Raw genomic sequence first — 15,985 nt, 5'->3', positions numbered from 1 at the left:
CTTGCTAATACCCAGTTCCCAGCATTTCAATTTAATCTCTTTATCAGCTCTAAAATTCTAGTAGAATTGGACAACCTTGTAGCTTGAAAGCCAACACCTTTGAAGCCTCAGTTTTCTTCTAAATCTGCCATCAACAAAAGAATTAATCAATCCTACTTAAGGGCACTCGAAGTTTTACGAAGAGGTTCGTGTTAGATAGTGCAGAATTCCTCTGATAGCTCACCGAGTTTTTTTCCCCGCTGACAGGCTTAACATTTGGATTCGATACAAATGTATTTGTCGATTACTGTACAGGCGTAGTCATTGAAATAGAGAATATTTCCTAGAACATACATTTTAAAAGTGTTTAAAAACAAAGTACGATTCATCACTATCTCCTTATAGCGTGGCTAATTTCTGAATGGGAGGTAATCTGGAAAACAGCGATTTGGAGGGTACCTCAGTGTGTGAAGATGCATGAATGTGTGTGTCTTGGTTATGGGTGACTGTCGCCATAAAGGAGGTAGTCAATTGGCGGTGACAGGTTTCAGCAAACTAGACCTCATATAGAGATGTTCACAGTATTTCTATCTCTTGGCTTCTGAAACGCTACAAATTCAAATCCACTTCTACTCTGAAAGGTTATTAATTCATTACCGTGAGTTGTACACAGGTGCAGCTGGAGGAAAGGGAATTATCCTTCACTGGCTGAACTGCCAAAGTTAGCAGGAAAACATATTTTCTAAATATACCTTCCTGAGAAGGTCTTGAGGTTGGCATCTGCAGAGATGCAGCGTTGGTGTATGTGCAAGAGCAAGTCCACCGAGTAAACAGAGTGGAGAGTTTTCTAATCTCTCCTGGTCTTCTGCGTAAGGGGCTGTGATGATACAGCCTTCCCTCAGGATTTGTTGTTGTTTTTTTTTTCTTTGTTTATGGGTTTGTTTTTTTCTCTGCTGTAAGAGAGGCGAGGTTCTAATTCACAGGTGAGGTACAACAGCTTTCTGTTAGGGATCTGTCTGTTTTCTTTTGATTGTTTAAGCAACAGTAACCGCCATCGACATTTCCCAGAAAGTATTCTTATGGTAGGAGACCACCTATAATATCGGCCGTGGTTTGTGGGAGAGAGATGAAAGGAATTCAGTGTTGAGTTGTATGGTACTGATATGATGATGCTGGGCTTTGAAAGTCGAAAGAGACGGGCTCAGATCTGGTGTGACCGCTGTGGTTTTCTCAATGGCTGGACTTCCTGGCTTTGCTTGGAAATCAGTAACATCTGTTCAAAGGGTGAAAACTTAGTGCTAGCTGTGCGTGTCTCAGCTGTTAGGAATAAACCCACTACCCTCGAGCAGTGCCTCAGCGTTCGCTCTGTCCTGCCTTTTCTCTCACGGCAGTGACAGGATGGCAGAGGGAACACCCCGCGACTCACTGAAGAGATCAGTAAGATCACAGCAGGGGAGAAATCAAGGTCCTGCTGCACATCCTTCAAGCAACGGGGGAGGATTAGTCCTGCAGGAGACTTGCAAGTGTGAGGAATTCAGACAATGGGAATTCCTAGATGCACCCTTTCAGCACAAAGAGAAGTTTTCTGTTTCGCGGTACCGATTACCTATTTATTTTCCAATCCGTACCAACTGAAGGACTTGCAGAACAGCACCTTCGAGCTGTTCTCTGCGGTTCTCAGACACGGACTCAGGGTGTCACTGTTGGCCAAGGCGGAGAAGCAGCTCCGCCGTCGGCTCCTCCCCGGCGCCCGCTCGTTGCTGCTCCGCACAGCGCAGAGCAGGGAGAAAAGCAGGAACCGCTCGACTAAGCCGTGCTCCGACTAGCAACAGGGATTTCATACATTTATTTCTCTCGGATACCAGTTCAGCTGCTCGGAAAGCCTAATCTAAAGTCGTCCGCAGAATGAAGGTCAGACCGGCAGCCCAGGTCTGGGCAGCCGCCGGGCGGGTGGCGTTGCTGGCCGTGCTCCTGCCGCTGTGCTGGCGGGCGGCGGCGGAGCGGCTCCGCTACTCCATCCCCGAGGAGCTGCCCAGAGGCTCGCTGGTGGGGCCGCTGGCCCGGGACCTGGGGCTCAGCGCCGACGAGCTGCCGGCGCGCAAGCTGCGGATAGTCGCTGGTGACGAAAAGCAGTACTTCACTCTCGGGGAAGGCAATACAAATCTGCGGGTGAACGAGAGGATAGACCGAGAGGGCATCTGCGGGGCCGTGTCGCCCTGTGTCCTCCGCTTGGAGGCAGTCATGGAGAACCCTTTCGACATGTTTCATGTGAGCGTTACTATCCAGGACATCAATGACAATGCGCCGCGGTTTGACAAAGAATTTGTTACCATAGAAATGATCGAGTCGACGCCTCCTGGGACCAGGTTCCCACTGGGCAGTGGCAGAGACCCTGACATCGGGGTGAACTCTTTACAAAAGTATGAACTTACCCCCAATCCACTCTTCTCACTTTTAGTAAGGGAGAGTCCTGACGGGACGAAACACGCGGAACTGGTATTGGAGAAAATCTTAGATCGAGAAGAACAAAGAAATCATCATTTGATACTGACGGCGCTGGATGGCGGGGATCCGGTCCGATCCGGGACAGCCCAGATTAAGATTAAAGTGGCAGACGCAAATGACAACCCACCAGTATTCACCAAAGAGATCTACAAGGTTCGACTGATGGAAAACCTGCCAGAGGGCTCCTTAGCTTTTCAGGTGAAAGCTACTGACAGTGACGAAGGTACAAATGCAGAAATTACTTACTCTTTCAGTGACATTGCAGACAGTGGTCGCCAACTCTTCTCTCTGGACCCCAAGACAGGGGACGTGAAGGTTACAGGCCTATTAGATTATGAAGAAAGAAAATATTACGAAGCAAGTGTTGAAGGCAAGGATGGAGGCGGCCTGACTGCACACGCCAAAGTGCACATAGACATTCTAGACGTAAACGACAATGCGCCAACCCTTTCCCTCCTGCCTATCTTGAACCCGATACCCGAAGACTCAGTCCCGAGCACAGTTGTAGCTGTGATCAATGTCCGTGACAAAGATGCGGGAGAAAACGGAGAAGTGAGCTGTAACATGGACGGAAATCTGCCTTTCAGATTAGAAACGTCATCGGAGAACACCTATAAACTAATAATAGCCAGTGCCCTAGACAGAGAAGCAGTGTCCGCTTACAATATCACCATCACTGCAAAGGACCGGGGCAGCCCGGCACTGTCGAGCGCGGCGGAGCTGGTGCTGGAGGTGTCGGACGTGAACGACAACGCGCCGGTGTTCGAGGAGGCGTCGTACAGCGCGTACGTGCGGGAGAACAACCCGGTGGGCGCGCTGGTGTTGCGCGTTGTCGCTCGGGACTTGGACTTGGGCGCGAACGGGCGCGTGAGCTACTGGCTGTCGGGCGGCAGCGCGGGCGCGTTGGGCGCGGCGCCGCCGGTGTCGGTGGAGGCGCGGAGCGGCGCGGTGTACGCGCAGCGCTCGTTGGACTACGAGCAGTGCCGCGAGTTCACGGTGGCCGTGCGGGCGCAGGACGGCGGGTCGCCGGCGCGCAGCTCGACGGCCACGGTGCGCGTGTTCGTGCTCGACCAGAACGACAACGCGCCGCGGGTGCTCTACCCGCCCCCGCCGGCGGCGTCGGGAGCGGCGCCGGGCTCGGTGGGTTCGGCTTTCGAGGTGGTGCCGCGTTCGGCGTCGTCCGGGTACCTGGTGGGCAAGGTGGTGGCGGTGGACGCGGACGCGGGGCGCAACGCGTGGCTGTCGTACGAGCTGGTGCAGGCGTCGGAGCCGGCGCTGTTCCGCGTGGGGCTGCAGAGCGGCGAGGTGCGCACGGCGCGGGCCGTGTCGGAGAGGGACGCGGCCAAGCAGCGCCTGGTGGCCGTGGTGAAGGACCACGGGGAGCCGGCGCTGTCGGCCACGGCCACGCTGCACGTGGTGCTGGCCGAGAGCTTGCAGGAGGCGCTGCCGGAGCTGAGCGAGCGGGCGGCGGGCGCCGAGGCGGCGGGCGAGCTGCAGTTCTGGCTGGTGCTGGCGCTGGCGCTGCTGTCGGCGCTGTTGGTGCTGAGCGTGGCGCTGGCCGTGCTGGCGCGGCTGCGGCGGGCCGGGCCGCCCGCCGTGCTGCGCTGCCTGGGCGCGCAGCGCTTGTCGCTGGCCGGCGCCGCCTTCCCGGCCGACTTCTGCGAGGGCACCTTGCCCTACTCCTACAACCTGTGCGTGGCGGCGCCGCCCCACGCCATCTCCGAGGCCACTTGGCCGCCGCCGCCGCTGCCCATCGTGCCCGCGGAGGAGCTTGTGGCCGGGGAGCCCTGCGAGAAGCCGAGTCCGAGCAGTAGCGTCGTCGTGGAACAGCCGCTTGTCGACCCCGACGCACCGCAGGTCAGTCAGTCCATTCTCTTCGAACTCTTCCTAACTATTGTCGTCTTTTCTTCTGTGTTTCCCGGCGTGTTGTGGATGGGGAGTGCTGGTCCCTGTCTCCGTCACAGAGTGAAGGAACGGGGCCACTCCATCCTCTAATAGTGTTGGGCAGTGACATCTCTTGAGTCTCACTAGTCACAGGTTGAATTGCAACTGGATGTGTTGTATGTAATATTTTAACTAAAAAAGGTGAAGGGGATTTGTTACTATGAGGAAGGAGATACTCTTGTTCCTCATGTAAGAACCATGGAAATCATACTGACGTTGTCTGTCGGAGATTTTTCCTTAATGACCCATTTGACCTGAAATTCTTGGGCCTCGTTGATAGGTCGTTGCAAACCTTTTAGTTAATGCGTTTTCGGTATTGGACTCCCAAAAGAGTTCCTGTACTTCATGAATGGAAAAGTGATAGGTTCTCCATCCAAACTGAAAGAAGAGAGTGTCACCTATATTTTGCAGGATTGGTTGCAGCAGCGGGACGTCTTAACTTTTCCTGACTTTATTTTTCCATCCTGGTCGGTGGTCGGTACTTCTGGTTTCTTGTTTGTTTGTTTGTTTTTTACTCTTTAAAATATTTCTTTCATACACCGTTGTAGATGAAGAATGAGGTCTTAAAAGAAAGAAATGTTGTAATTTGTGTTTCAGAGCCTGTTTTCTTTTCATATCCTCTTTACAAAAAGGTAAGTGCTTGGACCTTGTACAGAGAATTCGTTCTCCTAACTTTTGGGTTTTTGCTTTTGGGGTTTTTTTTCAGTAACAGTTACATCTGTCTGCTTAAAAGGGTAGGCGTCTAAAATCCAAAAATTTACATTAAATTTGATGGAGATTTGCCGAATGACAACGTCGGCACTTGAGTTTGCACATTTATCAAGGGTACCCCAACTTGGGCTGTGCAGCCGTACTTCTCTTTTCCCCCTGTTCTAAATTATTTTGTTGAATATATGTTGTAGCTACGTGAATATACAAGAATTAGCACAATTAACAAGCAACAATCCTTTACACCTTGATTTCTGAGGAAAGAAAAGCCTCTACCTGAGCCTATAGAATGGCGTGATTGTATGTAAATATGTATAATATGTCCAGGTTCACTGCGGGTGCTTTCCTGCCTCTTGGGTAGTGGTAGGTACAGTTATAAAGGAGTGATCAAGTAATGGACAGCCTGAAACACAGGGATGAGAGAATATGAATTTCCAGGAGTAGGGGAAGCCTCCTCCTGTACTGTGGCCTCGGAAAGGTCTTCCGGGGAGAAAGCCCGGAGGGCCTGGCAGATGGGTGAGCAACTCATCTCCTCCGAAATTGTAGGGGGTTGGGGTCGTTTGCGTCTCAGTTTCAGTGGGCTGACAATATTTTGTTCCAGCTTTAGGGGTCTCAGTATCAGCCGGTGTTGGTTGAGTAGTTAATTTAGGTATTATGGACTAAGATATTCAAAATCAAAGTTCCAGACGCCCAGCTAAATAAGCTTAATACCTGTGGTTTTCTGGGAGGCGGGGTATGTGTCAAATTGTGTACATCAGAGCCCGTTTTCTTTTGCTAGTCTTGTACCAGTTATTTAATTATAACTTCTAAAAATACTTACGATGAAAGTTTTGGTTTTGAGCTACTGAATTAAGACTCGTAATACTCGGTACGTCGTATTAAGAAAACTATAGGACATATACATGGTGCGTGCAGTGCCGGGAGGAGGCTGCGGGCGCCGCTGTTGACCGAGAGGAGCGAGAGGAAGGTCGGAGCGCTGCAGCCCCGCCCGCTGCGGCCCGGCTCGATCGGCCTCCCGGTGTCTACCTCCGCGGCCGGGCGATTGGCGACAGTCCCCACGCTACGGAACTGTGCTGAAGAGACACAGAGAGCCCGGCGGCAGCGGCTGGGAGCGGCGAGCCGGAGCAGCACCGAGAGCCCGATCGGTGAGCGGCGGCGGGAGCTCTCGACGCAGTTGCGGTGCCGGCGGTGCGGCGGCGGAGATGTGCGCGGCGGGGAGGCGCTGGGGCCGGCGGCAGCGAGTGCTGCTGTGGGGCGTCCTGCTGGCGGCCTGGGAGGCGGCGTGGGGGCAGCTGCGCTACTCGGTGCCCGAGGAGATGCCCAAGGGCTCGTTCGTGGGCGACGTGGCCAAAGACCTGGGGCTGCAGATGCCGGCGCTCAGCGGTCGCGGTGTCCGAGTTGTCACGGAAGGTACGAGGCAGCATTTCGCTCTCCATGGCAAGACGGGACATTTAGTGACGGCCGAGAGGATCGACAGAGAGCAACTGTGCCGGCTGGTGGAGAAATGCGTGCTGCGCTGTGAGCTTATAGTGGAGGGGGAAATGAAGGTTTACCCAATTGAAGTGGAAATCACGGACATTAACGACAACGCCCCCAGCTTCCGAGAAGCAGAAAAAGACCTGAGACTGAGCGAGACGACAGCCCCGGGGTCGCGGTTTTCCCTGGCCGAGGCTCACGATCCGGACTCGGGACAGAATTCCCTGCAGAGCTACGAGCTGAGCGGCGACGAGCACTTCTCGCTGGCCGTGCAGACGGGCCCCGGCGGGGATCAGCGTCCCGAGCTGGTGCTGGCGAAGGCTCTGGACCGGGAGGAGGCGGCGTTTCACGAGCTGGTGCTGAGGGCGAGCGACGGCGGCGAGCCGTCCCGGACGGGCACGGCGCGGATCCGCGTGACGGTGCTGGACGCGAACGACAACGCGCCCGTGTTCAGCCAGGTGGAGTACACGGTGCGTGTGCCGGAGGACGTGCCCGTGGGCTCCGTCCTCGTCACCGTCACAGCCACCGACGCCGACGAGGGGCCGAACGGGCAAGTGAAATATAGTTTCCACAAAATTTCAGATCGGGCTTCGGAACTTCTTTATCTGGACTCTGAGACAGGACAAATAACTGTCAAGAACGACTTGGATTTCGAGGAAATCTCCTCCCATGAACTGGAGGTGCAGGCACGGGACGGAGGAGAGCTCTCTGACACGGCAAAAATCGTGATCACTGTGACAGATGTCAATGACAACGTGCCTAAGATTTCCGTGCGGTCGGCTCTGAACGAGATCTCGGAGGATGCCCCGCCAGGGACGGTGGTGGCCCTATTGCACGTGCAGGACCGAGACTCCGGGGCCAACGGCGAGGTGCGCTGCTCTCTCGACAAGGCCGTCCCGTTCCACCTGGAGAAGTCCTTGGAGGGCTACTACCGGGTGGTGACAGCGGGAGAGCTGGACCGGGAGCAGGAGTGGGAGTACAACGTGACGGTGCGGGCGGCCGACGGCGGTCGTCCGTCGCTGCAGAGCAGCAGGGTGCTGTGTGTGCGGGTGCTGGACGTGAACGACAACGCGCCGGTGTTCTTGCAGGAGCGCTACAGCGCTCGGCTGTGGGAGAACAACGTGGCGGGCGCGCTGGTGCTGCGGGTGCGGGCGACGGACTCGGACTGGGGGGAGAACGCGCGCGTGCGGTACCGGCTGGGGGAGGGTGGTGTGCGGGGCTCGGCGCTGTCGTCGTACGTGTCGGTGCAGGCGGAGACGGGCGCGCTGTACGCGCTGCGCTCGTTCGATTACGAGGAGGTGCGCGAGGTGGGGCTGTGGGTCTGGGCGGAGGACGGCGGCTCGCCGGCGCTGAGCAGCAACGTGTCGGTGCGGCTGGTGATCGTGGACGAGAACGACAACGCGCCGCAGGTGCTGTACCCGCCGGCGGCGGGGGCGTCGGGCTCGGGGTGGGCGGGCGTGGAGCTGGCGGCGCGGTCGAGCGAGGCCGGCGCGCTGGTGGCCAAGGTGGTGGCGGTGGACGCGGACGCGGGTCAGAACGCGTGGCTGTCGTACGAGCTGGCCAAGGCGACGGAGCCGGGGCTGTTCCGCGTGGGGCTGCACAGCGGCGAGGTGCGCACGGCGCGCTCGCCACTGGCCCGCGACGCGGCGCGCCAGAGCCTGGTGGTGCTGGTGAAGGACCACGGGCGGCCGGCGCTGTCGGCCACGGCCACGCTGAGCGTGGTGCTGGCCGAGAGCGTGGGCGAGCTGCTGGCCGAGCTGGGCAGCGCGGCGCGGGCGGAGGCGGAGGCGGGGGCGGGCGAGGCGGGCGGCAGCCTGACGCGCTGGCTGGTGCTGGCCGTGGCCGCCGTGTCGTGCCTCTTCCTCGCCTTCCTGCTGCTGCTGCTGGCGCTGCGCCTGCGGCGCTGGCGGCGCTCGCAGCAGCAGCTGCTGGCGGCGGGCAGCGGCGCCTTGCGCGGCGTGCCGGCCACGCACTTCGTGGGCATCGACGGCGTGCGCGCCTTCCTGCACTCCTACTCGCACGACGTGTCTCTCACGGCCGACTCGCGCAAGAGCCACCTCCGCTTCTCGGCCGCCAGCTGCTGCGACACCCTGCCGGCCCGGCCGCCGCCCGACGAGCCCGCGCCGCTGCTCGGAGACGAGGAACCTGCGGGTGCCCAGCAGGCCGACCCCGCCCCTCTCCCGGTGAGTTCATTTTACCTCACTTTCCTTCCTTTCCTTTCTTAATAGTTCGCATTTATTTCCTCTTTTGTGTGTCATTCTTCGTGCACGAAGATATGACGAGACACAGACCCGTACACGGAGACTCCTGTGCTCTTGCCCCTTGTTCGTACAGGACCTTATTGTTTGTTGCTCGCTGAGGCTGGTGTGGAATGCTGAAGAGGCGAGGGTACTTTGTATCCTGTCCTGTATCTCTAAGTGGGAGTAGCTGTTAAGTTGATACCAGTGTAACATGAGGCACATCTGCTTCATGCTTTCCGTGATGTTGAACCTTGCAGAGATATGCATTTCCCCTTCCTGAAGAGTTAATGTTATCTGTGTTTTATCTCTGTAACTGACCTTTTGATTACGTGTGATTGGCAATTATGAGAGTCTAAGGGTACCATGCAAGTTGTGAGAGGCTGGAGATGTGAGTCGTGGGAGCTGTGCATGAGAGACCCTTGAGAGCCACAGAAGAGATATTTTTCCAGAAGACATGTTATTCCAGCTGTATTGGGAGCTTTAGGTATTTTGTCCTGTGTCCCTGTAGGTTGCTGTTCTGGTTTGAGTATTGTTGGGGTTTGTTTGTTTGTGTTTGTTTAGTTTTGGTTTTGGTTTTGTGGATTTTAATTGGGGGGGGAGTTTTTGTTTGTTTTTCACTAACAGCGTAGTTATGTACTTATGACAAATACCATTATGGAGCCTTTGTGAAGAGATGACAGATTATTCTTCCTCTACTAAATACCCGAATTACTTATCTAGCCTAACTGCCTTTATTAAGAATATATTGCATCACCTCTTTCATTATGCATGTTTTATTCTTGTCTTGTTCGTTGTGATGAGCCAAAGGTGAGGAATTTTCTCTGATGGTGTGTGGAAGATCACATGCATTCCATTTGCCCAACTGTCCAGTAAGTGCCTTTCATGTTTACAGCTGTCAAGAGAAAGACTTTCAGAGACTTTTTTCCTTAAAATGTCAGTGCAGAAATGCTCTTGCTCGTCACATATACATGGTGAAAAGTCAAATATTGTCCAAGGTAAGGAGAAGTTGTCTGTGTAACTTTTCTTTTGATAGAGTTTACCTGCAGGTGATGAAGATTAATGCAATCTGTCACAGGTTTGAGGAGTGTCTCGGGGGTCCTGTGTGTGAGGAGGTGCTGGTGGAGACAAGTGCAAGTGTTTTGTTACTGCCCTACAAACATGAGTCAGAAGGTGTCTTTTTTTGTTGTTACACTACTCAGATTTTGACAGGCCTAGTTTTGTGTTCATCAGTTTGCTTTTTTGTTGCATGATGATTCCTATGAATGGTGGTTATTAGGCATAAATGTAACCTTTGCATTAGTTTGGTAGTGTAATGTATTTTCTGGGTTGCCCTTGTGCTGGAGAAGGATGTTGCTGTCTTTCAGCTGACACTTTAATGACCAGGACCATACCTGAGCTCTATATTGCTTATGGCCTTTAGATCTTTTTATGTTTCTTCAAATTATATGAAGAATGAACCTGTGCTGTGGTCTTTGGGCTCTGCAAATGTGTATGCACCACACTTCTTTCACTGATGTCTCTCTGCAGACTTAGCTCTTCATTGTATGATATTTGGGCAAGGTGAAGAGTTCAGACTGCACAGAGAAAGGGCACGTGCAAGAGTTCACTGTGGTATAGTTTGTAATGGCTAAAAGGAGGGTCTCAAAGCTCAGTTTTCCCCAGTTTTTAGATGAGGCCCACAGATGTGCTTTCATCCATTTCCTTGGTTTTTTTTAATTTTTTAAATTTTTTTTAATTATCCGAAGGAATTCCTTTGAGGAACTATGGCTGTAGTCAGTGGTGTGAGCTCCTGTGTGAGCCTTGTGTGTACTTATTAGCAAGTAGTTACTTTTTCTGTGTATTTATTACAATTGACTCAATCTGAAATGTTAAGATGTGATTTTTACACTTTTGCAGGTTTCCCATGATTGTCTTGTTTCTTTGTTCACTTCTAAAGTTGGGCTTCTTTGTATGGTAGTTCTGAAAGCATTAATATAGTAAAAGACTGACAGATTATCAGGCTGGTGAAGTGGTTTCTATCCATAAATTGGAGACTGACAGCTGCCAAGATGTGATGGGTTAACCTTGGAGAGCTGCCAGGTGCCCACCAAGCTGCTGGACAATGGAGAGAAAATATATGGAAAGGCTCATGGACCCAGATAAGGATGGGGGGATCACTCAGCAGTTACTGTCATGGGCAAAATGGCCTCAAATTGGGGAAATTAATTTAATCTATTGCCAGTTAAAAGTCAGAGCTGAACAATGAGAAACAACAAAATTAGTTCAATTTATTATCAATCAAATCAGAATAGGATAATGAGAAATAAAACCAAATCTTAAAAACACCTCTCGTCCATTCTTCTCTTCTCTATGGGCTCAACTTCTCTCCCAATTTCCTACCTTCTCCCCTCAGGAGGTTCAGGGGTGCTGGAAATGGGGTTGGGGTCAGTTCATCATGACCACTCCTTCCTCCTCATGCTCTTCCCCTGCTCCAACACAAGGTCCTACCCGTGTAGACAGTCCCTTATTAAATTCTCTCTCTGAATCCTTTCCACATCTTGCAGATCTGCATAAACTGCTCCAAAAGGGGTCTTTTTCCACAGGGTGTAGTCCTTTAAGAATGGACTGCTCCAGGATGGGTGACCTGCAGGGGTCACAGGTCCTGTCAGCAGACCTGCTGCTGCACGGGCTCCTCTCCACAGGGACACATGTTCTTCCAAAAACCTTCTGCAACGTGAGCTCTCCACAGGGACACAGCCTTCTTCAGGGCACATCCACCTGCTTCAGTGTGAGGTCCTTCCCAGGAAGCAGGTGGGGATCTGCTCCACCACAGACCTCCATGTGCTGCGGGGAGACAACCTGCCTCAGCATGGACTTCATCAGGGGCTGCAGGGGAATGTCTGCTCTGGCACCTGGAGCACCTCCTCCTTCACTGACCTTGGTGTCTGCAGAGCTGTTTCTCTTGCATATTCTCACTCATCTCTCCTGGTTACCTTTGTGCAGCAGGTCTCAAACCTTCTTAAATATGTCACCACAGAGGCACTATCACCAGGGCTGACTGGTTCAGCGGTGGGTCCATCTTGGAGCCAGACAAAACTGGCTCTGTCATACACAGGGTTACCTTCTGGCATCTTCTCACAGCAACCATCTTGTAGTTCCCCTGCCACTCAAACCTAATACAGAAGACAAAGACTTTGATGTACTTCTGCTTCCATAAAATGGCACTGAATTAAAAGAACATGTGGCTGATATGTGAGGAATAGTTGGATATTGTCCATCTGAAGGCTGTGAATGCAGATCAGGAAGGGTTACAGACTGACTTGGAACCAGGAAAACAGGTGAGTCAATGTGATTCTGGCTGGGCAATTATTTGATTTTATGTCTGGTAGCAAGGCCTGTGCATTCATGCTGTGATCCTGTTTTCCCCGTCCTGAAAGGCAATGGCAGGTCTCCAACAAGGAGGTGAACTGTGTATATAGAATGGTGATGGTCTTCTTGCTTGCAGAGGACTCTTTCAGTGGGGACACCTGTGGGAAGGGGAGCCCCAGCACCAGCACAGAATAGCCACTCGTGGACACTGTTTTGCCACATGACTATAAACCTGTGCTCATTCTCGATTGTCTTGGAGCCTTTCTGAAATTCTATCCACTTTCCTTTGGGTTTCTCTGGGTGGTGTGGATGGAGAGTGCTGTGTCTTCATAAAGGAATGAAAGCAGGAAGAGTATAAAACCTTATTCATCCAGAGCAGGAATTGAGGCACGGCACAAGCTTTTTCATCCCACATTTAGGCTCACTGGAGAGTTTCAGGTGATTCAGCTGCTGCAAGGAAAAATGGCAAAGCTAGGTACTATGAACCTAAATAATTTTGATTTGCAGTGAGGTTTTTTCCTTTGTAAATGCTTTTCCTGATTGGGATGCATTTGACCGTGGTTGATAGCATTGAAGAGAGAGCTGTTGGTTATTGTTGTTTTGATAATGGAAGTCCCGAAGGAAACACGTGTGTGTGATTCCATGAATTGAGAAATTAAGGTTTGTTCTACATAAAGAATAGGTCTTTCCTCCCAGCTTTTGGAGGAAGACTGCTGCAGAAATGTTAGCATTAGTAGGATGGATTCATTTTCTCCAGGCATGATTCCTCTGGGTTCTTGCTGCATCTATTTCTCATTGTTTATTTCATATTTAATGACAGTATTTTTGCCATTCCTCTTCTATCTCCTATTTACAAGTGAAGGTCTAGGGAGATGTCAATGTATATATGAGGGTAGAAACCCTGCAGGGCTGTAATTACTGAGTCCCAAATACTGGATTTCATCCATACATACTTTCAAGGTTTGCAGCTGCCAAAACAAATACTTTGATATAGTTCTGTTTCCATAAGACATCACTAGATGAAATGCTTTTTCATCTGTGGCCAATACATGACCAATAGCTGGATTTGTCCGTGGTGCACCTAAAGGCTGTGAATGCAGAGCAAGGAGGGTGAGAGGCTGAACCAGGAAATCAGGTGGGCCAATGTGGTTTTGGCTGAGCAATGGTTTGATTTCGTGCCTGATGCCAAGGCCTGTGCCTTTTTTTTTTCTGATCTTGGTTTCCCTATCCTGAAACACAACAGCAGTCCTCTGATAATAGAGCATTTGTACAATAACTCTGCATCTAGAAGGATGATTTATGGGTAGCACAACTGATAATTCCTGTGGGAAACCACCTTTGTTCAAATTATATATACCTGTAATGTTGTAAAGTAGAATTTCTTCACAGTTGTAGTAACACTCTTTCAGGCCTTCATTTCCTGGAAGGTTTGTTCCCCCCATTTCTGGGAAGTGCTTTTGCATTTGAATTTGTGAGTTGTTTTGTAGCAAATGTTTACTGTAGCCACCTAAAACTTTCTGTTTGAGAAGAAAAAAAGAAGAAACAGAAGGTAAAACAGAATCTGTCCTACCTTCTCAGAACACATGGTTTGAGAAACAGGCCAACTATAAATCCTTTAAACATGCAGCTTCAGTTCTGTGGGAGATGAACAGGCTACATAGTAGAAAAATTGATGAGTTCTGTTGAGTACTTCATTATGTGTTAGTGCCTCTGGCTCGTGTTACAGCAGATGTGGAAGGGAAGACATGTGAGGGGGTACATTTGTCTTTTAATGTCGTTATGGGTGAATATATTTACATATGACAGTAGAAAAAATTGCATCTTTGTGCAACTGTGTGTGTGATAAAAGAGGGAAAGAGATTTTTTTGAGGGAATAGCTCAATGACACATCTCTGCTGGATGACGACTCCTCTTTTAGTCTCTCTGGTTATTATTCCTGTGCTTTTGAATGCTTATATTTCTTCTCAGAATGACTGTGAGCAGGCAAATATATTTCCATTCTAGGTATGATCATGATGCATTATCCTCTCATGAGATGTTTTTACCAATCATGACTGTCAGAAGCAATCCTACAAGATGTTCAGGAGAGTTTGGAATGACGATGTATAGATTAAATGGCTTATAATTCCTGTGTGAAACCTCCTTTCTCCACCTCTATGTCCCTGTAACTGTTTGAGGAAGTAGTAATTACTTCATCAAAGTAGTAATTACAGTTTCTGTCCTTGATCTCCCTTAGGAATTTGTTTCCTGGAGAGTCATGATTCATGTTTTCCACATGTAGATTGTTCTTTTGCATTTGTAGCTGTGAGTATTTTGCAGCAAATACTGAATTCCCTTGAGAACCACAAGAGGAAAAAAAGGATGATAGGTGCAAAGAAAATGAAATAGAAGATAAAATCTAGTCTTTCCTAAGTCCTTGTATTCAGATACAGTCCTTTCATAAAGCATTTACACTTACAGCTTCATAATTATAAGAGATGATCAGGCTACAAAGCAGTAAAATTCACAAGAACTGATGAGAAATGAACTCCCCTACTATATAGTCCAAAGTAAAACTTTAGCACCCTGCTTGTGTGTTCAGACCTTTCTGACCTCTATGTGCTCTGGGAAGTTATTTTTCAAGGCAGAGATTTGGCAAAGCAGCTGTACATTCCAGGAATCCAGTATTTCCCTCAGAGGGCTCAGTCACAGCTTTTGGATTTGTTTATTAATAACCAGAAATGAGTGAGAGATCTGAGCTTCTGCTTTGTAAGGAGGACTTTGTGGAGGGCACTTGCACACAGCCTTACCCCTTCCTGACTCCAAGTGGGTAACAAGCATTAAACAAGATCAAGGAGCATTAGTGCATAGCAGCAGTTCCCTCTGATCCCCCTCTGGCAAACTCTGGAACACTGTACAGAGTGTACAGTGCTGCTGGCCAATCTTACCTACCTGGGCATTATTCTTTTGTCTGTGAGGACTACACGACTGTGCCTCTCTGTGTGATTTCCTACATGGCTGGATGTGTCACAGCGGTGAATAACCAGCCACACGTGGGACAGTGGGAAGTGTTTGATTTGTCTTCTTCGGTTTAGTAGGTGTCAAGAATTTTTGTTGTTCTGATAAAAAGAACATTGGAAGTTTAACAAATTACTTCAGTCCAGTTGACAGAGACCTAGTAGCTCTTTGAAATCAACGCAGCTTGCTTAAGTTGCGTCTTGAGACCTCAGTGATCCTTCAGGTGCTCTGGGGATCAGTTCTTAATGCAAAGTTTTGGCAAAGCTGCTGCAAATGACAGCACAGAAATCCCTGCCTTGATGAGGTCAGATAGAGGTTTTGGGTTTGTGTATAAATTCTCAGAAATCTTTGAAAAGAATTCAGCTGATCATGCTGACCATAGATGGGCTGACTAGATGATGGGACTTTTCCCGAAGAAGAGCTTTACCCTAAAAACTGCTAGCATCAAAGCAGTATTAATGCTCGGCTAGAAGGCGGCTGCAGTGTTGTGTCGGCGCCTCCGGGTGCCGCTGTTGGGCCGCCGCCGAGCGTTGCTGGAGCCGCGGCCGCCGCCGCCTGTGCGTGCTGTCCCCGCAGGCTGCTGGCTCGGGCGGGCAGTGCGGGCCAGAGCGGCAGCGGCACGGGCAGCAGAGGCGAGAGGCGGCGCGGGCAGCAGAGGCGTGCGAGTTGGAGGCGGCGGCGGGCTGGGGGCGCTTTGTCGGGCGCTGCTGTGGCTGCGCAGAGCGGCTGCGAGGGAGGCGGGGCAGCGGCAGGAGCCTGGCGAGCTCGGCGAGCGAGCGCTGTGGGCG

General features: G+C 51.1%; 2 protein-coding genes across 2 annotated transcripts; one reads left to right on the top strand and one right to left on the bottom strand.

Annotated features, from left to right (window-relative positions):
* The first annotated feature begins 1,884 nt into the window (after positions 1–1,884).
* Positions 1,885–7,674, top strand: LOC127473993 (protocadherin gamma-B5-like). Its single transcript, XM_051794280.1, has 3 exons — positions 1,885–4,341; positions 6,189–7,588; positions 7,638–7,674. The coding sequence occupies exons 1-3, from the start codon at positions 1,885–1,887 to the stop codon at positions 7,672–7,674; spliced, it is 3,894 nt and encodes a 1,297-aa protein (XP_051650240.1).
* Positions 7,675–7,755: 81 nt separating this feature from the next.
* On the bottom strand, positions 7,756–9,119 carry LOC127473992 (mucin-1-like). The gene is given in 3 exon segments (XM_051794278.1): positions 7,756–8,110; positions 8,113–8,640; positions 8,910–9,119. Coding segments are annotated over 3 exon segments (948 nt in total). The 3' UTR covers positions 7,756–7,900.
* Between the last annotated feature and the right edge of the window lie 6,866 nt (positions 9,120–15,985).

This window comes from Manacus candei, unplaced genomic scaffold, assembly GCF_025592945.1.
Source record: "Manacus candei isolate 608988 ecotype Guabito, Panama unplaced genomic scaffold, ASM2559294v1 h1tg000037l, whole genome shotgun sequence".
In the NCBI taxonomy this organism is placed as follows: Eukaryota; Metazoa; Chordata; class Aves; order Passeriformes; family Pipridae; genus Manacus; species Manacus candei.
Note: the sequence above shows the minus strand (reverse complement) of the source record. Positions and strands in the feature narration are given on the sequence as shown.